Raw genomic sequence first — 21,598 nt, 5'->3', positions numbered from 1 at the left:
CCAAATAACACACACATTTGACACAAAATACAACATTTTTATTATTTTATAGCAAATTCTGCATGGACACATTACATAAAACCAGCTATACATAGACGTAATCCTCTCATTTAAATCTTTTAAAATCTATTTATTTATTTATTAATTATATACTTATCTCTTTTTATACACGATGAACAACAAAAGGCAATGTGCTGAAATCGCAATAAATTAAATCTAGTATTTACATCATTTCTGCTGTGGATCGCTTCGGAAACCACAGACCAGGAGCCCTGTTTCAGAGGCTCTCTCTTAAACCCCTCGAATTGTCTATTATTACTGAAACCTGCTGTGTCTGTGTGTCCGGTGTGCGCTGTGATAACATACCAGTACAGTATTTATTACACTACATCACGGTGAGCCTAATCTTTATCAATACCAAGTCTTACATCTAGGTGTACATGCCAGTGTTTCAAAAGTAAGTCACAAGCCTTGCGTTCACTTTAGGACCACTTTTAACTCCTCACCCAATCATCGTGATGTGAAGGGGGCTTCAGTATGGCTAGCAAGTACACCAGCTGTTCAAGAGAAACAGGGAGTTCACATTCATGGAGGTAAAGCTCACTTCAGCGATGTGTGCTTATGAGCAATAATTTGAAGTGTTAGTGGCAGTCAGAAATGACCGGCGCAGTGATAGCGACTTCAGATATCTTTAATATTATTATATAGTTGTATCTTCTTAAAGGCCTCTTATTAATTTAGGAGTATTTGTGGAGATGTATTTTCTTGCATAAGTAATGCAATTAGATCACTGGAAATCAATGGGGCTTTATGAACAAAAAACAGTCCAGTGTTTCTCTTCTACACTTTCAATACAACCCTTTTAATGATGGTGCTGCTGTATGAAAGATTCCTGCTGTTTTACGCTGTGTGAGCACGGTTACTAAAAGCAGCTATATAAGGACAGCAGCACTAGAAATGAAACGGACCTCTAAAGGCAAGCCTCTATATAGAGTTCATTGTATGCTTTAGGTGGCAGTGCGTCTGTCGCCTAAGTGTGTGCTCTATACAGCAATACAGTGTGATATTTAACGGAGGTATTCTTAATGCTATACAACCCCTTTGCATTTAATGCAGCCCCCCCAAAGGAAAGTGGTCTCTTGAATGCAGCATTGCACATACACAGCGCAGTGCCCTAGTGTGACATCTGCACCCCAATTCTAATGAGAGTGAGGACAGCACAGTTAAAACCAGAACAAACGCTCTCTGGGGCTGCGTTATCAGGAGGTGCTGATAATCTGGTATGTGACGGCTGCAGATTTTCTTCTAGCATACTTTCCCCTGCTGTTTATTGTATGATGTGGATGCACAATGCAGGGCTGCATACGTCTGAGGGTGCCTGGTAAACCTGCAGTACATGGCTGGATAGGAGTGCTGCTCTGTGGTGTTGTCTCAAGTAGGATCCTGTGTCTTGAGGTGCTTTTGTTGTGAATGTGTCCCAGGCTCTTTAGAAGACCAGGCTCCAGGTCAAACGCTTGTATCTGTCTCTGCTTTACAGTGGTAGAATACCACCTTGCAGGTTAGAGCAGGGGTTGGGGCTGGCAGTAATACATCACTCAAACAGCAAAGTCAGGTTGCACTTGCATCTTCTGCAATCAAATCCATACCACTCCTTTCTTGGTTAATCTAAGAGGGAGGGGACAGTAAAGCAGATTTTACCAAAAAGAACGTGTAACATTTCTTTTTAAAAGAAATATATTTTATTTGACACAGATAACCTTATATGACCTGCAGAAAAGTAACAATGCAAACACTTAAGAGGCTGCATTTCTACTGTATGTCCACAAGGGGGTGCACTTACCCTTCAAACTTGCTTGAAATTAGGCATTTTATAAATACACCCTCCACAGCTGATCAACTCAAACATCGCTACTGATTTGAAGGAATAGTAAATCACAAACCTGGGTCCCCTCTGAATTCCCTCCTCCCAGCCTCTGCTAGTGTCCCTACAGAAACACACACAGGCAGCTGTGTCAGTGACACACAGATAGATACAGTATCTATCTACAGATACAGTAGAGGCAGCAGTGTGGAGTAGTGGTTAGGGCTCTGGACTCTTGACCGGAGGGTCGTGGGTTCAATCCCCGGTGGGGACACTGCTGCTGTACCCTTGAGCAAGGTACTTTACCTAAATTGCTCCAGTAAAAACCCAACTGTATAAATGGGGAATTGTATGTAAAAATAATGTGATATCTTGTAACAACTGTAAGTCGCCCTGGATAAGGGCGTCTGCTAAGAAATAAATAATAATAATAATAATAATAATACAGTAACCCATAGCAGAGTTTACAGGCACAACCATAACTAACTTTAATATATATATTAAAAAAGCTGTCATCACGATACCAACATCCAGTGATGCTGACAACACGCCTTAAAGGGTTAATGTGTCTGAACTGTTTTGAAGGACAGACAGACAGAGAGACAGGCTCTGTTCCACAGTAAGACTGGAAGTCTCTGTTTACATGAGCGTGCTATCCAGGTCATGCACTGTACTGACTGCCGGGAGCTGTCACTGTGATCGTGAGCTGTGCTATACTTACTGTACTGGAGTGGCTCAGTTTATCGAACCTGAATTTCAAGTTGGATCTTGGAGACGTCTTGCTCTTCACGTCTGTAAACAGAGAGAATGGATACACAGATGAGGAATCGGTCAGATCAGACGAGTCAAACGATCAAAAAATATATTATATTAGTGAATTCCCGGTTTGCACACCATTTCCCAGCTTCGTTCCGGTTCCCCGTGTCCCGGGACGTACCTGTGGGGCTGCGGCACATGATGACGGGAGGGGCGGAGCTCTGGGAATCGCAGCTCAGCGACGGGCTGTACAGAAACGCATCGCCACGGAACGGGGAGGCTGTGGAGGGCTGGCTGCTCTGTAGGAGAGAGGACGGCTCGGTCAGGCTGTCCCAGCGAGAAACGTTTAAGCAAGCCGACTAGACCCAATGTTTTCTGAAGGAAAAGCTACAAAACCAGGACCCATCCCTCCTATCTCTGGCTCCCCTTAGCTGCTCAGCAGGGTGGGTGATGCACCCCCGGACTCACCGCACTCTCGTTCTCCTCCAGGGCCTCGCTCTCCCCGGCCATGCTGCTGCTGCTAGTGCTGGAGGAGGAGCGGGAGATGTTGGAGCGACTGCTGTCCTTCAGCTTGATGTAGGACCTGCGGACAAGCACAGCGCTGCAGTCAGACACACGTCCAGCACAGATGGGACTAGCACCCAACCGCAGTACAAAGTTACTGATTTGAAACATCTTGGGTGAAGGCAGGTTCTGGATTGCTGTTTCCGGTCGTTGGAATTCTCCTTGAAGAATGTTCGGAACCCGTCTCTCACATTCTGGAACTTCTCGCTCGGTGTTTTGTGGCGGACTCACCTCTCTTTATTGGTGCAGATTTCAGGAGAGCTGGGATTGGAGGAGGTCTCTGACTTCACATCCTGTGACACGTGGCCGCTGTCTGGGGTCTTCTGAGCACTCGAGAGGCTGTCACTGAGCAGGGAGGGAGAAGAGAGAGAGAGAGTGTTAGACACCAGACACCCAAGTGTATTGCAGATTGCCAGGGCATGGGACATCTTCAAGGTGATCCTGCATATGTTCTTCAGGGCACACTAGTGTGCTGTGGAGCTGTGGTACGCCTCCCCTCTCCCCTCTCACCATCGAGTCCGGCTGTCTCCCTGGCTCTCAGTGCTGGCATGCAAGCGGGGGAACAGCCCAGATCGCCTCTTCCCTGGACTCTTCAGAGGGCTCTTTGCAGACAGCACCGGAGGCTGGAAGGCACCCAGGAAACACACGGTGAGCATTCAAACTGGGCACCGCACCCCCTCGCTCCCTCCCTCCCACACCCTGCCCCTCGCACACTCACCGAGAAGGTGCTCTTGGTGCACTCGCTGCTGTTCTGGGAGATCACCCCACTCAGGCTGCCCGGCACCCCCCCGCTGTGGTGCTTCTTGTGGGTGCCCACCATCGTCTCCATGGAGTGGCTGCGCACGCGGATCGCCCTCTGAGAGAGAGAGAGAGACACACGCTGTGGCTTATAAATAAATAGATTCATGTAGTAAAGAAAAAAAATAACAGGTTAGGTTTTTCAAATCAGGAAATCATGTGTGGATGCCTGATAAACAACATCATTTTCTATTTTCCCCTCTTCATGTTCCACTGGTATCTCACATGCAGTAAGGGCACACAGCCAGCAGAGGGTAGTCACTGTACACAAGGAGCTGAAAGGGGTTCTGGGAAGACATGATACACACATAGCAGTTGTGTTGAGCACACGGTTCAGAGTGATCCCTCACAACTTGAGTGAATTAGACACGGAAGTCATCTGGAGTTATCGTGAAAACAAAATAACCGACCAGAGAACAAAGCGTGTTGGTGAACATGTGTGGATTTTTATTGTTGCATGAGCTGTACTACAGGATCTGCAAAACAAAATAAAAACAGACTGCCAGCACACAGGCCAGCCCTGCTCTCCGCTGCAAACGAGACTCCTTCAAGACTTCTAGGAGTTTAGCGGCCGCAGTCTTCAGACCCTGCAAATCAAACAGCCTGGGTCACGCCAGAGCGAACAGCAAACTGCCTCCCAACACATCACGCTCAATGACCAACATGAGAATACACTGGCCCCCAGCGTGCACACTGCCAGCCTGAGAAGAGAGCTGTGTTCCTGGGTGAAAGAACCTACACCAATGCCTAGAAGTTAAAATCGCAGCAGCGTGACTGAAGACCATTGCACACCAGATACCTTCTCGTTGTTTATCATCTGTCAGTGTATACAGTGCTTGCCGATTGCCCACATTTTTGACTCGAAATGATTTCAGTTCCAAAATCAACGGATCCTCTTGAATGACTTGGTGTGCGAGGAGATACGATAACAAACGCTTGTTAAATTAACATCTGTACAGTTTTTTTTCAATTTGGATGAAGGCAGGGTCTGGTGTGCAAGGGTCTGCCGATGCCCCCGTGTTAGTCAGTTTGAAAGCCCCATCCCATCGCAGTGCGTCTCCTGGCTGAGTTACCTTGAAGGACTCGAGGAAGCCGTGGTGGCTGCCGTTCTCCAGCTTATCCTCGTCGGAGCCCAGCCCCAGCATGGCCATCGTCTGTGAGTGGATCTCGTCGTGGAGGTTATCAATCAGCGCTGCCCGCGTCCGACCCTGCGGAGTCAGAGAGAGTCAAAGAGAGCCCAGAGAGAGTCCGAGAGAGACAGAGAGAGTCAGAGAGAGTCAGAGAGAGTCAGAGAGAGTCAGAGAGAGTCCGAGAGAGACAGAGAGTCAGAGAGAGTCAGAGAGAGTCCGAGAGAGTCCGAGAGAGACAGAGAGTCCGAGAGAGTCCGAGAGAGTCAGAGAGAGTCAGAGAGAGTCCGAGAGAGACAGAGAGAGTCAGAGAGAGTCAGAGAGAGTCCGAGAGAGACAGAGAGTCCGAGAGAGTCAGAGAGAGTCAGAGAGAGTCAGAGAGAGTCCGAGAGAGACAGAGAGAGTCAGAGAGAGTCCGAGAGAGACAGAGAGAGTCAGAGAGAGTCAGAGAGAGTCAGAGAGAGACAGGGAGAGTCAGAGAGAGTCCGAGAGAGACAGGGAGAGGTCAGAGAGAGCCTGAGAGACACTGAGAGAGTCAGAGAGTGACAGAGAGTCAAAGAGAGTCAGAGAGAGACAGGGAGAGGTCAGAGAGAGCCCGAGAGAGACTGAGAGACTCAGAGAGAGTCAGAGAGAGTCCGATAGAGTCCAGAGAGAGTCCGATAGAGTCCAGAGAGAGTCCGATAGAGTCCAGAGAGAGTCCAATAGAGTCCAGAGAGAGACTGAGAGACTCAGGAGAGTCCGAGATAGACTGAGAGAGTCAAAGAGAGTCAGAGAGAGTCAGAGAGAGTCCGAGAGAGACAGAGAGAGTCCAATAGAGTCCAGAGAGAGACTGAGAGACTCAGGAGAGTCCGAGATAGACTGAGAGAGTCAAAGAGAGTCAAAGAGAGTCAGAGAGAGTCAGAGAGAGTCCGAGAGAGACAGAGAGAGTCAGAGAGAGTCCGAGAGAGACAGGGAGAGGTCAGAGAGAGCCTGAGAGACACTGAGAGAGTCAGAGAGTGACAGAGAGTCAAAGAGAGTCAGAGAGAGACAGGGAGAGGTCAGAGAGAGCCCGAGAGAGACTGAGAGACTCAGAGAGAGTCAGAGAGAGTCCGATAGAGTCCAGAGAGAGTCCGATAGAGTCCAGAGAGAGACTGAGAGACTCAGGAGAGTCCAAGAGAGACTGAGAGAGTCAAAGAGAGTCAGAGAGAGTCAGAGACAGCCAGAGAGAGAATCAGAGAGAGACTGAGAGAGTCAGAGAGAGCCCGAGAGAGACAGAGAGTCAGAGAGAGACTGAGAGACTGAAAGAGTCAGAGACAGGGTTGCAGTATATTTATATTTAATTGCCAGTTGAAAGAGGTTTTGAGATTACTGATTTCCAGCTAAACTACCAGAACACTGTTCACTTATTAGTCTGCAAGGCAGCCAGTATCCAGTCAAGACAAGGACTTCTGTGCTGCTTCTGGTAACTGCAGGGCTGTGTGATAAGTGCAGCGTCATTCACAGTACAAACCCAGCCTGTTATAATTAGTGTTTGGACAGAATGGCATTTCTAATCTCTCCGCAGCCTCAGAGTGTCGGCAGCGAGGTGGTTTTACCAGACAAACTGAGTTTGACGCGCCCCAGTCCTTTCTGCAAAGGTTAAGGAGGCACACCTCTGTCTGCTAACGAAGGTCTTGTTTAGCATACGAAGGTCTGTCTCCTCTCCGAAGCAGAGGGAGAGGAGACAGAGAACGCCCCGGCCTTGCCCTCACCTCCAGCTTCGCAAACTTGTCGGACTTGTAGCAGGCATTCTCTGCGTTGATCAGCTTCGTAAGCAGGAACTCTCTGAACTCCGGACCCTGGAGGGGGAAGGAAAAGTCCAATTTCAGGTCATTATTAATGAATCCCCTTCAGTCGTGTGTGATTGTGCCATGCCAGGTTCCCTCGCTATTTATCTATTTTATGATCCATCATGTTTTTTTGTTTTTTTTTCAAAGTTTTGGCAGGTCAGCTTTGTTTTAAAATTTGAATTAAAAAAATCATGCCTGAAGGAGTTATTCAAACTCTGTGCAAATTAATGCTCAGAAGTCGCAGCCATACCTCAGTCAAATCCGTAAGGCAACCAATATAATAAAGCTGCAATTCTTTCATGACACGCATTAAAATGTGTTGGTTTGCAAGAGGATCAGCCGGGTGAGCCCTGCATTTTAAACCCTGCATATCATGTATGCGATCACCTTGGTTAGGGAGCTGGGAAGCTGCTATTGAAGCTCATTACTCTGTCACAGCTAATTTGCATTGCCCACAGTCCCTGATGGACCTGAGTGCTCTCTTGGGGGACCGTTTGAATGAAAAACGATGTTTCAGCTGCTTAATGCTCCGAGGAATCGACCCTGCTGGGTTAAACCCAAGCTGTCTGGATTAGCGGATGCATGACAGGTAGAGCGATTAAACTGGTAGACTGGAAGAATGCTTGTGGGTTCGGGAACGTTGATACCAGGTCCATTAGATATGAAACAAAGCAAAATACAGACAGGGTCCGCGGTCCGCGCCATGCAGCAAGCTCCTTACCTTCTTAAAGACGGCCGGGTTTGGCAGGGACGGACCAAAGGGAGGGACATCCTCTCTCGCGGTTACTGACACCTGTCAATCACAGGATGAACAGAGAAAGGATTCCTTAGGAAAAACGTCAATCTTGATCAACTCAAAACCCTAACAGGCCCTTATTCACAACATTCTGAAGGACTGATTGAAGAAATGCTTTTTTAAAGACTCTTAGGTTTAAACAGTGCTTTGAAAAATGACAATAAATCCCCATTCTAAAACAGATGGAAACAGTTAGTGGAGGGGAATAGAACTCTGAAGGTTCATTTAAAGAATTGTAAATGTATCTGCACACACACACACGCACGCACACACACACACACTGTAGTCTTGTAAGATAACCATTAAAAGATGTGTGCTTTGAGAAAAACTGGCCTTTTGAAAAATGGCCTTGAAAATAACTAATAAGAAGAGGCGAGGCGGAAGAGATTGTACAACATGCAGAGACTGATTAATCACCTCTGCTAGCTGCCTGAACTCAAAGGCAGGTGCCAGCTCCACCGGATCTGCTTAATTGGAGTCTTTGAAAACGGGGAAAAAGAAAGAAAAAAGCCTGTCTGTGTTTTTGAGGTCGGGTGGAAGTCACTGGAAGCAACAGCAGATGAATAGTCAAATATGAGCCTTGCTGCCGGTGGAGATCACCTTGGGAGGGCCTGGGGCTCTGACACGCGTCACCGCGGCTGTGATTGGATGGCAGTGAAGCTAGCAGGCTGGTCAGGTACGTGGCAGCCCTCGCTCTGAATTATAATCAGCAGGAGGTTTGGGTAAAAGGACAAGGGTATTATTAGAGCTTCGAACCGCGAATTCTTACAGTGGCTGTTCCTGACACACACACACGCACGCACACACACACACACACACACACACGCACACACATACGCACGCGCCCACACACACACACACGCACGCGCACACACGCACCAAAGATATTCAAGTTAAAGGTTTCTCACTACCAATGAACCCTAAATGAGGGTAAATAATTGGGTAAATAATAGTGTTAAGCACGGTCAAGCGCACATAAACCCTTCAAAAGCTGCAGGCCATCACCACTAACTCATATTTGGCTTGCCCTTTAAGAGAAGCATTACAATTCCCTTCAAAAAATAATAATGCTAATGACAGAATTACAGTGCAACTAAGTAATTGACATCCTAAAAGGTAAAGCCATTTTAGCCACAACATTTTAATTGTTTTGCTCAATCTAGGGCCAGTACCCTTTAAAGGGCATATACAATATTCGTGCAGTACGGAGAGCACAGATCCTATTCACTTGAAGAAAGGCATTCCGGTTCTAAAGGGATGGGAATAAGACTCCTACTGCACAGCAGATTCCCCCATTCCAGGTTTTAATAAGAGTAATAAGTGTATAGGTAACAAGCTCAGGAAGTGCGTCTTATTAAGCTCCTAGTAAAACCGGGAATGGATCACTCTGCTGTGCGATGGGAGTCTTGCTTCCACCCCTGTTCTAGATTACCTTGTAGGAGGTGTGGTCCGTGCAGGGGTCCTCGACTTGCACGACGATGTAGGCGTGCAGGAAGTTCGACGCGATCATGTCCGGCACGAAAGGTGTGTTCTCTTCCTGAAACACCGCGGCTACAATGTCATTCCCAATGTGCCTCTTCCTCTGCAGCTGGGAAGGGGAACAGGAAGCACAAAGCTGGCAACACTGGTACGGTACAACCTCCAAACCCCCCAGCCTGCCAGAACAGCTACTCTGCTCCACTATAGACACACAAGCCTGCCACTCTGCACCTCAATAATGAGCTCAGCTCTCCTGCACTTAGCCTTTAACTGCACCTTAATCCTTAACAATGAAAGCTAAATGGAGGCTTGGTGGTCCAGTGGTTAGAGAAAGAGGCTTGTTTGTTAGCAGGAGGTTCCCAGTTCAATCCCAGCCACTGACTCACTGTGTGTGACCCTGAGCAAGTCACTTAACCTCCTTGTGCTCCGTCCTTCGGATGAGACGTAAAACAAACGAGGTCCAATTGGAAGTGACTCTGCAGCAGCAGTTGTGATGCATAGTTCACCCCCCAAGTCTCTGTAAGTCGTTTGGATAAAAGCGTCTGCTAAATGACTAAATAATAATAAATCAGCACTCAATAACCTGCACCTTAATTCTGATCTTCAAGGCATGCCCAGCTCTCCAGCGCTATCATTACCCTGTACGTTAACAATCAGAACTCATCCAATCACACAGCTCTCCAGCGCTTGCCCCCGGACCCCTTAATAATGAGCACTGATAGCACTCAGGTCCCTCCAGCACTGTCATCATTCTGCACCTCATTAACAAACAGCAGACACTCTCCGCTCTCCCACTCTTACATACCCCAGGGTGTGTTTGCAGCGTCACTCAGAAGCTCTGCATTGCTGCAGCCGTGCGTGTGAAGACAGAGAATGAAGCCCTACCTGCTGCGTGTCTCCCTCAGTGTAGGGCAGCTTGGTGGAGACGTGGAACATGATCTCTCGGTCTTTGAACACAGTGTAGACGGACTCTGCACCAGTTTGGCCGTGGGTCACGTCAAGACCTCCTCGGAAACTGAAAAACAGGGGAGCCAATTCAATAAACAAGCGCCAGCAATTAAAACAGCACAGCACAGCACATTTACCAAGGTCGATTTATTTTTTTAACTACCGGAAGATCAAACTGGCGACCTTACATAAAAATAAAATAAATAAATAAAAACTGGGCACTGCTAAATATAATTTCAATCTTTACTCAAGATATATTCAGTCCTTCAAAACTAACTTGAAGACTTACTAATATCGTTTTTGAAACTGCTTACTCCTGTCCTTTAAGCGAATCATTGCAATTCCTCTTAATAATAACACTAGGATTACTGTGAAGCACTTTTACCCGTATGTTTGCAGATATGCACATTTGCAGTCAGCCAAACGTACTGTACTAAAAACAGGGATGGAAGTAAGACTCCCATTGCACAGCGGTCTGATCCGTTCCTGGTTTTACTATGAGTTTATTAAGACACACCTGAGCTTGTTACCTACACACTGGGGCTAATCAAGCTGGTATTAAAACGTGGAATGGGTGAAACTGCTATGCAACAGGAGTCTTATTTCCATCCCTGACTGATCATGTGGTTTAACCTTGAACCCTGCTCCCTGGGACAGCCAGTGCATTTGAACCCCGTGAACAGCAAACGCATCAGAAGCAACCTGTCTGAAAAGTGGAGCCACACTCCAGGCTTTAGTGAGTCACACCCTTCCCAAGATTCACATCTGAAAAACACTTCCGATTAAGCCTGCAGCAGCCTGACAGGCTGGCTGGGACTGGGGAATAGTGACTGTGTGTTTGTTTCATCACAGGAGCTTGCACACTTACCCTTTAAAATCCTGCAGCTGGATCTTGTCCCCAAGTAAGTTTAGGAATTCTTCAAAAGCAGGGCTTTCTTCATTATTTCCAAAGAGCTGCTCCTCGGAGATCTGAACGAGGTGAGCGCATTATTAGTTCACTATAACCACACGTGGGACGTATTCCCTGACCCTTGATCTTCCTGCTTTGGCCCAGGCCGTCGTTTGGACTCACCTGTCCAGATTTCTGATAGACCACGCCGAACTTGAAGGTGTTGTTGACTTCATGCTCATCGTAAGTTACTATCAGCTGGGACGCCTGAAAAATCAACAGGAATCCGATTCAGCCAATCAGAGGACAGTATTGACAACATTCCAAGTGCCTTCTACTGTTCCATTCATAGCTGACAAGCATTCCAACATGACGTCATGGCAACTAACACAAACAAACAAGAACCTGACTGTAGAATGTACTGTTAAATGCTATTTTTTTTTAATAGTAATATAAAAGTGATCTATTGTGAGTTCCCATAGCATCATGCGTTTGGCTTCTCCTTGACGTAATGATGAAATTGTTAACTGTTACAGAAGGGAAAGGGTTTGACAGAATCCTTCAGTTTGAATCGCTACAGTGCTATGGTTGCCCCCCCTTGGGTGTAGATACAGCACGATAGAGGCACTTACCCTTGGGTAGAGCACAGGATTGAACTTCAAACCAGTCACATCATCACAGAGAGCCTGCAAGCAGTCAGCAGCACAGACATGAGGTGAGGATACACACTGATTCCAGACTGCAACACTCAAACCCAGTCCACCTTGCACAAATAACATGCGATCAACAAGCAAACGCTCAGTGAATCTGCGCACATACGTTGATTGTGTTTTTTACAATGGCTTTGTTTTATATTATTAGTTGTTTTTTGATCTGTTGCAAGATAAAAATGCGTCTTCTAACTTTTCCAAAAACTGCTTAAACCCTGCACCTCATCACAATGAACAGGATGTTACATTGGAATTATTTTTAACAAGCTCCATAATTCTGATGTTTTGCACTTCCATTAAAAACTTTGAAGGACACACACGTTAGCAAACAGGTTTTCAGCTTCCAGATTTACGGCTAGTGCTGAACGACCCGATTATTCTGAGTTCATTCAAAGTGAAACAAGTGAAGAAACAGCTGCTTGGATTTGAAATGCCTGCTGCTTTTCTTAGACTCTGTGGAGAACAGCAATGCAGACCCAAGCAGCTGGTTCTTCACTTGCAACGGTCAACTAGCCTGGTCAACACCAAAGATCAATCTGAAAAATCAAAGAAGTGGTTCATGCAGCTCTATTTATGAGATCACTTTGGTAGCTACAATCACTTTAGTAACTAACTGGGTTAATGGGGCTCTGTGCTGTACCTTGGCTATCTGCAGGGGCACTGGGGCTCTGTACTGTACCTTGGCTATCTGCGGGATGCTGGGAAGCTTGCAGAGTCCAGCCAGGGAGATTCTGTCGTGTAAGGTTTTGACTTTGGACCTGCGAGGGGAAGCAGAGAGGAGAATCATAAGGAACAGTGTCTCAGTGTGACTGGCCTTCATAGGAACAGTGTCTCAGTGTGACTGGCCTTCATTAGAGGCGATGACAGAGAGAGAGAGAGAGAGAGAGAGAGAGAGAGAGAGAGAGAGAGAGAGAGAGAGAGAGAGAGAGAGAGAGAGAGAGAGAGAGAGAGAGAGAGAGAGAGAGAGAGAGAGAGAGAGAGAGAGAGCAAGAGAGATCAGAGGACACGCTGGAAGTGGCTGGCTTTTTAGTCTTTTTTTTTCCAAGGTTAAAAATCATTAGCAACTCGGTTTGAATGAACGCAATTAATTCAGTATTATTTTGCTCAATATACTGGGGCTGCTGAAAATATTAAAAACAGGTTGAGCTGGGGGTGGGGTGTCTGCTGTCTATTCGCTTACTAAATACATTTGTAACTAAGACTGCAGAATGACCAGCCAGGATATTTGTTCTTCATTATAGTGTTTCAGTACGACAGCACTTTGCTCTGATGATATACAGGCGTAGGGCAGGAAATAGAAACACCTGCCACAGCAATGTTAATAGGGTAACGTGGTTCAGTTGTTCTGGGTGAGAAAGAGCCTGTGCTTTTGAGACTGTTCCCCCTGTGCTCGATACAGAAGCACCTGCCAACCGAGCACCTACTCTCAGCCTTCTATCAGTTTTTCAGGGTTTAGTTATTATTTTCTTATAAGAAATTGTTGCATAGTGTTTCCAGTTATTTGTCCAACACTGTTACATGCGTACGTACATACATACATACATACATACATTCCTGCATACATACATACATACATACATTAACACACTGAGAATAACTGATACACTCCTGTGCCCACACCTGAGTATTATTCGGAGGTATTCCTGGTTTTCCACTTCCTCATACTTCAGGGAGAGAATGAGGTTTCCCAGGCTGCTGCCACTGCAGTAAAAATTCATATGCTCCTGTAGAGACGAGAAACCGTGAGGTTGGAAGCTGGCAGTGTTCAGAAATGTAAAACACTGTAGAGAGGTTCTGTGACCGCAGTGAAGCTCCTGCAGCTCTCCACAGCAGCGTACATGAATGGTTTCAAGGGCTCAGCATGGGAATATCCTTTGTGAGACTTCGTAAAGCAGATTTTCTTAGCACAACAAGAACAGGATTTTGAAGAATGCATTGACCTGAACCTCTAGGCAGCTCTGCAGCGTCAATAATTCACAGCGATATTTAGCAGGATTGCAATTAAAAGTGGAAGAAAAACAAACAATTCTAGGGCAACAGTTTCGACTAGAAGTTACTCTCAATGTCTTCTTACAAGTTGGAGAATGCTGGATGTTTAAAAACATACAGGTGTGCCAGTTACAGGTGTAACCTAATAACATATAAACTACCACCAGCTGCACCCGCTTCACGTAACCCAGCACGGAGAAGTTCTGCTGGCTAGGCAGTGACTGACCTTGCCCAGGAAGTGTTTCCGGTAGGCACGCGCGGTGCAATTGCACTCCAGTTTGTACCCGAAGGTGCCAGGGCTCAAGCCCCCGTCCTCTTCCTCGTAGAAGCTGCTGTCTGCCGAGGAGGGGGTGCCCACGCTCTCAGGATCCTCGATCCAGTACCCCCCAAACTGGGGCAGGATCACCAGCGAGTACGGACCCCCCTTCTCCAGGATCTGAACACAGAGTTCAAGTAAGTTCCAAGAACAAGCATTTCTTAAGGGGGCACTACGACTGCACATCGCCGATGGACAGAAACAAGGACAGACACTGTAATGAGTTGACATCTCAGCCCCTTGAACTGAATGGAGAGGCAATTGTTCAACTCAAGAGTGAGCTCTCGAGTTGAGAGGGGTGCACGGGTATCATGCTGCTGTCAATATTATAACTGATCAGACCCTAGGAGGAGATTCATTACAACAGACAGCCAGACAGACAAAGATAGATGGATGGCTTAAATACAAAGTGGGCTCACCTCTTCAATTCGTGGATAGGGAATGTAATCATCCTAAAAGAAAAAGAAAAGACAGCTGATGCAGGTTTGAATTTAATAACACATGGATGTGCACAGCGTTACTGTGAAAAAAAACCCACTATACACTGAATTAATTGCATTATACGCAAAAGGCATATATGCAATCTATAACTATAGCAATCTATAATATTAAAATATACAGCATGCAGATGTGTTTTGTACCACACATTAATTACATACCATGAGATAACTCATCCTACACCTTTCTCATATATTGTATAAGGCAAATATTTAATTTGAGGATTCTGTGACTGAAACCCAGGGTCTCACCTGTTATTACAAGATCCATGGCATTTGAAGATATTAAACTGAGAAATCTATCCGTCAACAGAAAACGAAGTAAACAAAACATCTAGCATGTACGGTGTTCCTATATACAGTACTCCTGCTTTCCTCGATCAATAGACTCAAAACATAAATACCACCTGCCTTTAACTCAATATTAATCCTGCCAGTGCCCTCCTCCCCCAATACAAGTCAAAGAGCAGGTTTCTGGGTTTAGATCACTCAAATAGACTTTCCATCAATAAATACCTCTAGTCAAGTCAAGGTGATTAATTGGTATTATATTATCAAGCTCTCAGAGTTTATTGCCCCACACAATGAAAAGTTTTAACAGTGTTAGTGCTGCATTCATGTCTTATTCCTGTTTCTAAAACCTTACAATTTAAAGGTGTTCTGTTAACACTGGATCCTTAAGCACGTGACACTGGGGATGTAAAGTGAGCGAGTGGCTCAGAGAGAGAGTTTTTCCCCCTCCCTCTCAGATCACAGATGAAATCCGCTCTGAGCTGCTCAGGGGGAGCGGAACTGAGCATGTTATCGAGTGGGTTCTTACACAGAGCTGCTCAATTACTTAACGCACTCAGAGTAGTTTAGGGATACGTTTCAAAGTGGTTATATACATATACATACAAATCTATAAGCCTGTTATTAACAGCAGAGTAAGCAGTTATAGATTATGACTGGAAATAATAACACATCTATATAATCTATATAACAGTTCCCCTTTAAATTAAAGTCTAAAGTGATACCAAACATAAGGGTAACGTGTTTATTCCCGGTTTCCCTTTTCAATCCTGAACAACCCCACTGTAAAATTTCAATTCATGTCCTTAGAAGAATTTTGTTGCTTCCCAAAAGCTCATGTTTTATGAGTGCAGAACTACAGAACTGCTCCTTTAAAAAAAAACAATGGGGTCTTTGATAAAAAAGATACGCCCCACAATACAGTGTACAGTATAGCCAAGTATACATTTGATGCTTCATGTTCACATGGATTACAACGCATTGTCCCATTGCATACGGAGAGAGAGAGAGAGAGAGAGAGAGAGAGAGAGAGAGACAGAGAGAGAGAGAGAGCTTCACTTTCCTTACACCGACCCTAAATCCTGAACCACAACTCATGAGATACTAAGACAACAGGTGCAACATTACAACACTGTGCAATACACTACACAACACAAGCAGCACAGCCCTGGACCGCATACACAGATACATATCCACTTTTCACAATAAGTGCCTCTCTGAAAAACAGTGAGCTGGAATGCATGCATTAAATCTCACACACAGTGTTCCTCTGGGCAATGAGTACCATTGGAGTTCCTGGAAAGACCCGCCCTACAGTCCAATGACATGCTGTAAATCTGCTAAAATGACATCAAGAGGCACTTATTGTACAGTATAGCATCGCGCACTTGAGCTATGCATACCAGCTGGGAAAGGAGACCCCCACAAAGAACCTCAGTGAGATACTGGACTGCATGAAGAAGTGATTGCATGCTGCAGACACGATGACACATGCATTCCCTTTGCAAAGGATCTTCAGTGGCAGTGGCTCTGTACTGAGTGGCAATGGCAGAGAAAGGGCAGTCACGTGCAGTGTGCCGCTGTATCAGGATCACTGCCTGTGCCTTATTTGTTCCCTAAGTTGCATCTTATAAGAAGAGGTCGATTTGCTCCACAGATCCCCCGTGTCAAGCACTTAACTTTGGGTGTAATCTCAGATAGGTGTTCCATGCAAATCCAGGGTGAATCTCCAGTGCTGTGAAATGCTTTATTTTTTAACTTTGGCTTATGGGTTGATCGAATGAACTCCTCAGTCAAGCAACTTCTTCGAAGTTTAACTTTCGAATTTTGGATGGATTGTTCTGAATGAATATTTCCATTTTGAGCTGTTAAAAGCTGCCTGTTAATGGCATTGCTACAGTTGCATTGTGAGAATGCATTCGTTGGTCTGTGACCTCACAAGAAGGTCTCAGGGCCCTGTGTTAATGCAAGAAGGCGCCAAAGTATTGAGTCAGCCTTGGTCTCCGCCTGCTTGTCGATACAAAGACCACCCAGTACAGAGAAAAGGAAAAATAAAAACGGAAAATAAAAACACAATGGGGAATTGAACACACATGGGAGGAAACCTCAAGTAGCCTGCCCCTCACTGAGCAACAAAACATGGATACGATTCAGGGTTGGGCAATAGAAATCAGGAAGCGCCTGCCATGTGTAACACATGGGCTGTCCCTCACATTACTGTTCATGCAAACCATGCCCAACCCGCTTTGTGTATTTCTGCAGTATATAAATAGATTTGTGAACTGCTCCAGCTGTCTTTGCTACTCCCCTAATGGAGTTAAAGGCAGTGATCATTGCAGACACCCTTGAGAATGTAAACACCCATGCTAGCCCTGCACCTTACCGACAGGTCTTTCATGTTTCTTTGTCCAACCCCAGTAAATACAATAAGGGTCTATAAATACAACAACACAGATGAAGGGGCTGGCTAATGGGTGGAGTCTCCTTTCAGAATTACAGAGATAACCAGTGGTGGCTAACCTTGTTTCTCTGGGTCCCACTTTTCTGCTCTTCTGCTTTTGGGACCTGGATTCAGAAACAGATCGAGATCAAACTAAAGGGTGAGCGCACAGCCCTGGGGAGGGGGATCCTGTACCTCTGGTTAGACTGGTCTTACTGGTTATCTGAAGTCTTGTAAGATGTGTCCCCTTGAGATGCTCAACCATTAGTTTGTCTCATGAGACACATTCAGGGGATGGGATCCAGAGGTCCCCAGACAACAGCGCTGCTCCTTGGTGAAATACTTCGAGATTTTATAGAAAGCCCGGCGCTAGTGAGGCGTACACCATTGTGGATGCCCCGGTGTTTTAGTCAATGCTTTCATCTTTTAACTGAGGTAGACATGAGCTGAAACCTTTAGCAGGAGTTTTAGGGCAGCTTAACCAAATGGCAACAGCTCATTCAATTTGCTAACTCAATAAGGGTTAATGGTAACGATTAGTGCATAACAAACAATCAATATCTACCGAATCTATAAACGTGTTATACAAATATGTTATTAATAATAATAATAATAATAATAATAATAATAATAATAATAATAATAATAATAATAATAATAATAATAATAATAATAAAGACAAAAGGAATGCTATGTTTGCTAAGTAACTGAGACATTCCTTATTCCTCAGTAATTATCTTAGATGTTCTGATGTCTTAAAAGAGAAATGACTGCAGGGATTGTCTTGCTGTTTACAATGGCATTGTCGACTCCACTCCACTCCCTTTCAGAGCGACGTTTTCAATACAGTAAATATCACCATGTGACGAAGTTCATTGTCTTCAACTGGAGCTATTTATTACAAGCAGCCTTCCAGGTACCTAACTGGAAATGAGATCTGGGTGGGATCTGGTGAAGTCATGTTAAAAGAAAGAATTCAGTTCAACCAGCGCGGTCATGTACCGCTGAGGGCTGCACTTACATGTATAATACATGCACAGTATGCACTTCCTATACATTATACACAGCTCCCACCCACACCACCGCCTGCTCTGCAACATCCTCCCTCTGCTCTATCAAACACACAGCAGGGAGGGTGAAGCCAGCTGTTCCAGCGTGTGAATTTAACTTGGCGTTGCAATAGCCCGGAGTAGTACTGAAAGTGTGTGCTTTCCTCACTAGAGCTCTTTCATTGCATCATAATCAGACATCAAATAGCTAGAATAAAAACTTGTGCTGCGATTGTTTTAATACCAGGAAACAGCGTGCAAAGCAAAATCCGTCCGCACCTCCGCAAGGAGAACAGAAAGGAAAAAGGAACTTTTTTTTTTTTTTTTTTCTGCTTGATTAAAATTCTACAGCAGTGCAAATAATAAAACAAAGAGAAATCCACACTCCCTGTCTCCACGGGCACGCGAAGCCAGCAGTGCAAGTATGTGATAAGTCCTACTTTTATAAAAACCAAGAAAGAAAGAAAAGAATTTACTAGCAAAGACGCAGCATTCAATGGCCACACCATTGCAGAAACTCCATTTTTGGTGCAAAAATAGGACAAGCATATTGCTTATTAAAATCTCTTAATGATTAATGATTAATGATTCAGACAATTGCTTGCATCATCAATGATGAAGGTACATTTTCCTGTTACACTATAATCCATATTTATGATATATATAAAAAAAAAAAATTAATTTTAGACACTGCAAGAGCTTGTAACTCAGGCATTTTATGGTATTGAACATTTTAATGCTATCGTGCTACTTTTAATGTATTATTTTGTGTTGTTTTTTTACACTGCAATTTCTAATTTACAGAGATTATGTAAAGCCCTTTAATTTAGTGGACCAAAAATCTCATGTTTTGAAATGTAGCGTTTTTAATTCAAGTGTTTTTCACCTACAGATGTGGTTTTCCATTATGTGCTTTTGCACTGCACACTGCAGCTTTAAAGTGTAATGTTTGTTTTGTGAAACTATTTGAAATGACAAAACAGAGGACATACTGCAGCAGTGTGTTGAATTGTACTTCACCAGTCAAGAAATATGTTTAAAAGTGTACTGAGGGGTTAGAATATAAATATTCATTACATGTGAATGAAATGAAACTATTCTCTCTTCTCGCAAGCTCTTAAATGACTCACTTTTTTTTACATTTCTCACTTATCTTTTAACTGTGTTAAACAGAATTTCTTCCTTCATGCATCAACGAGACGATTCCCCCACAAAATGAAAACATACCTGCATCCTTTCCAGCATATCGAAGAACTCTGCCGACTGAAAGAGAAAACAAAACAGAGATGTTTTAGTTTCTCTTCGGATTAAGACTGAAGCCCAGAGGTGAAGCGTGTAGTTTTTTTACAATCTTCAATAACAGTGACCCCCATCTGTGTTTTGCTGTGCTTCCGATTCTCTGCAAATTCTCAGCAGGATGAGTGGCATTGATTCGCCACCAACTGCTGCAGATCACACTGCTCCTGTTGCCAACGCCACACAAACACTCGCTTTATTTTCTTCCTGACAAATCAACAGGTACAGCATTTGAGAACTAATGTGTGATAAATTGCTGTGAACACAAATCGCTGGTTCATCCTTGTTAGGAGCAGAACAACTACTCGGAATCACAGCTGTCTAGACAAGGCTTGAAACATGTACAGTATGCGTGGCACACACTTCTGTACAACTATAGAACTTTGTGCAACTCGTCAAAACAGCGGCACCTTATTGACAACACTGTGGCAGGTACTGCTATGTCACAACCCAGTCCTATTCTAGATTATAGATAGGACCAGTTCAAAATCTATACCTCCCAATCACTTCATTCTGATTAATCCCAATTCAGAATTTAAGAACCGTACTAGACTCTTCTCTCAAATAACCCTATAACTACCTTTTTAAAACACACACACATGAACATACAGCAGACACAAGCTGCTGCCTGAATTGATTGCAGAGACACTGAAGCACAAAATGAACCCCCTTTCTGCTCAAGCACTCTGAATGACACTATTGACGTGAACGTCGCACACATTCAAAACCAAGATAAAGCTTTCTTGCCAATCAGTTGAAATATTTTACTCTTATGCCTCTGAGTAGACGAATGGGTTTTATTTATTTAAAGAGAATTTGCTCCCCTTCTGGAATTAAATTGCAATACATTAATAAAGGTAGAATCGTATAATCGTGTCTCGCTTACCTTTACTTTCATATAGAGCTCCGGTACAATGCTGTACTATTGCGTCAAAGATCTGAGGTTAACATTCAGTAATGCAGTAGGATGCATATGCCCTGATAGGGTTATACCAAGTATTGTTTTCATTTATAAAGGCTTAGACTGTATAATATTATCTCAGTGTTAATATTTAATCTGCACACACTCTCACTGAACACATACTAGGTGCTCAGACAGTACTGCAAATAAACTGTATTGCTTGCAATACCACACACAAGATTATCAGCCCTTTCATTGGGAACAAAAGAAACAGAACAGTACAGTTTCCAGGGTGTTCCTTTGACATGATGGAAAAGGTGTTTCAGCCACCGGTACAGCAGGTAGAATTTGTCTTGATCCTGTGTTAAAAAGACCAGGGGGCGAGTTGAACCCCCGCTGGGTACCCCGGCTTTACTCTCCATTGATCCGCGGATCAGAATGTTTCTCTGGACTGATGGGCTCGACATGAGGCCACAGAAACCTCAGCAGGGTCTTTCTCGATTGTAATGATGTTTCTCATTCCACAGAGTGGTGCTTGTTACCAGCAGCGGTCAGATTGATGAAACCTCCTTCCGATTCCTCTTCATAGCGCACTCTGTGAGCCCTCACATTCACTACTGGTGGTGTTTGTGTTGTTCTTGAGGCTGATCAATGATCAGGAAGTTCCCCCAGATACTGGTTTGCTCAGAAGCTTAGCAGGTTCATGTCCTGCTTGTGCTCAGGGCTTTTACAGCTGTAGCGATCTTATCATCATAGTTTTCATGTCGTTTTTGTAGTTCCTCTTAGTTAGTGTGTCCCCAATGCTTTCCCTATGATTTTATCTTGAAGAAGTCAAACAATAATAACTGAAAGAAGAATATCAGCAAGACCCCTTATAAAAGTTTAACACTGTATTTTTGCACTTTTCCCATGCTTGCCCCGTGGTTATAATATGCATTTTCCATAGTTTACCCTGGTTTGCCATGTTTTTAAATACTTTTTACAATACCTCTCTGTGCTTTACAATGCTTCCCTATGCTTTACCATACCTCTGTGCTTTACAATGCTTCCCTGTGCTTTACCAGACCTCTCTGTGCTTTACAA

General features: G+C 44.5%; 1 protein-coding gene across 18 annotated transcripts in view; it reads right to left on the bottom strand.

The window, feature by feature from the left end:
- Positions 1-16: 16 nt before the first annotated feature.
- LOC117429370 (rap1 GTPase-activating protein 2-like) overlaps positions 17-21,598 on the bottom strand; it is a 76,828-nt gene continuing 55,246 nt past the window's right edge. For 12 of the 18 annotated variants that reach the window (XM_058997982.1, XM_058997994.1, XM_058997996.1 and 9 more), the window contains 22 exons: positions 19,546-19,581; positions 17,350-17,394; positions 14,461-14,493; positions 13,952-14,161; positions 13,357-13,460; positions 12,377-12,494; positions 11,659-11,712; positions 11,210-11,293; positions 11,006-11,106; positions 10,075-10,204; positions 9,143-9,298; positions 7,636-7,707; positions 6,837-6,923; positions 5,053-5,187; positions 3,900-4,037; positions 3,692-3,804; positions 3,413-3,526; positions 3,086-3,200; positions 2,799-2,916; positions 2,583-2,653; positions 1,941-1,985; positions 17-1,665 (listed from right to left, as the gene is read on the bottom strand). In XM_058997982.1, coding sequence (XP_058853965.1) covers positions 1,977-1,985; positions 2,583-2,653; positions 2,799-2,916; positions 3,086-3,200; positions 3,413-3,526; positions 3,692-3,804; positions 3,900-4,037; positions 5,053-5,187; positions 6,837-6,923; positions 7,636-7,707; positions 9,143-9,298; positions 10,075-10,204; positions 11,006-11,106; positions 11,210-11,293; positions 11,659-11,712; positions 12,377-12,494; positions 13,357-13,460; positions 13,952-14,161; positions 14,461-14,493; positions 17,350-17,394; positions 19,546-19,581 — 2,043 coding nt within the window. In that variant the 3' untranslated portion in view covers positions 17-1,665; positions 1,941-1,976. The remainder of the gene's footprint in view (positions 1,666-1,940; positions 1,986-2,582; positions 2,654-2,798; positions 2,917-3,085; positions 3,201-3,412; positions 3,527-3,691; positions 3,805-3,899; positions 4,038-5,052; positions 5,188-6,836; positions 6,924-7,635; positions 7,708-9,142; positions 9,299-10,074; positions 10,205-11,005; positions 11,107-11,209; positions 11,294-11,658; positions 11,713-12,376; positions 12,495-13,356; positions 13,461-13,951; positions 14,162-14,460; positions 14,494-17,349; positions 17,395-19,545; positions 19,582-21,598) is intronic. The other 6 variants (XM_058997983.1, XM_058997992.1, XM_058997984.1 and 3 more) reach the window with 4 other exon arrangements.

Source organism: Acipenser ruthenus, chromosome 24, assembly GCF_902713425.1.
Source record: "Acipenser ruthenus chromosome 24, fAciRut3.2 maternal haplotype, whole genome shotgun sequence".
Taxonomy (NCBI): domain Eukaryota; kingdom Metazoa; phylum Chordata; class Actinopteri; order Acipenseriformes; family Acipenseridae; genus Acipenser; species Acipenser ruthenus.
Note: the sequence above shows the minus strand (reverse complement) of the source record. Positions and strands in the feature narration are given on the sequence as shown.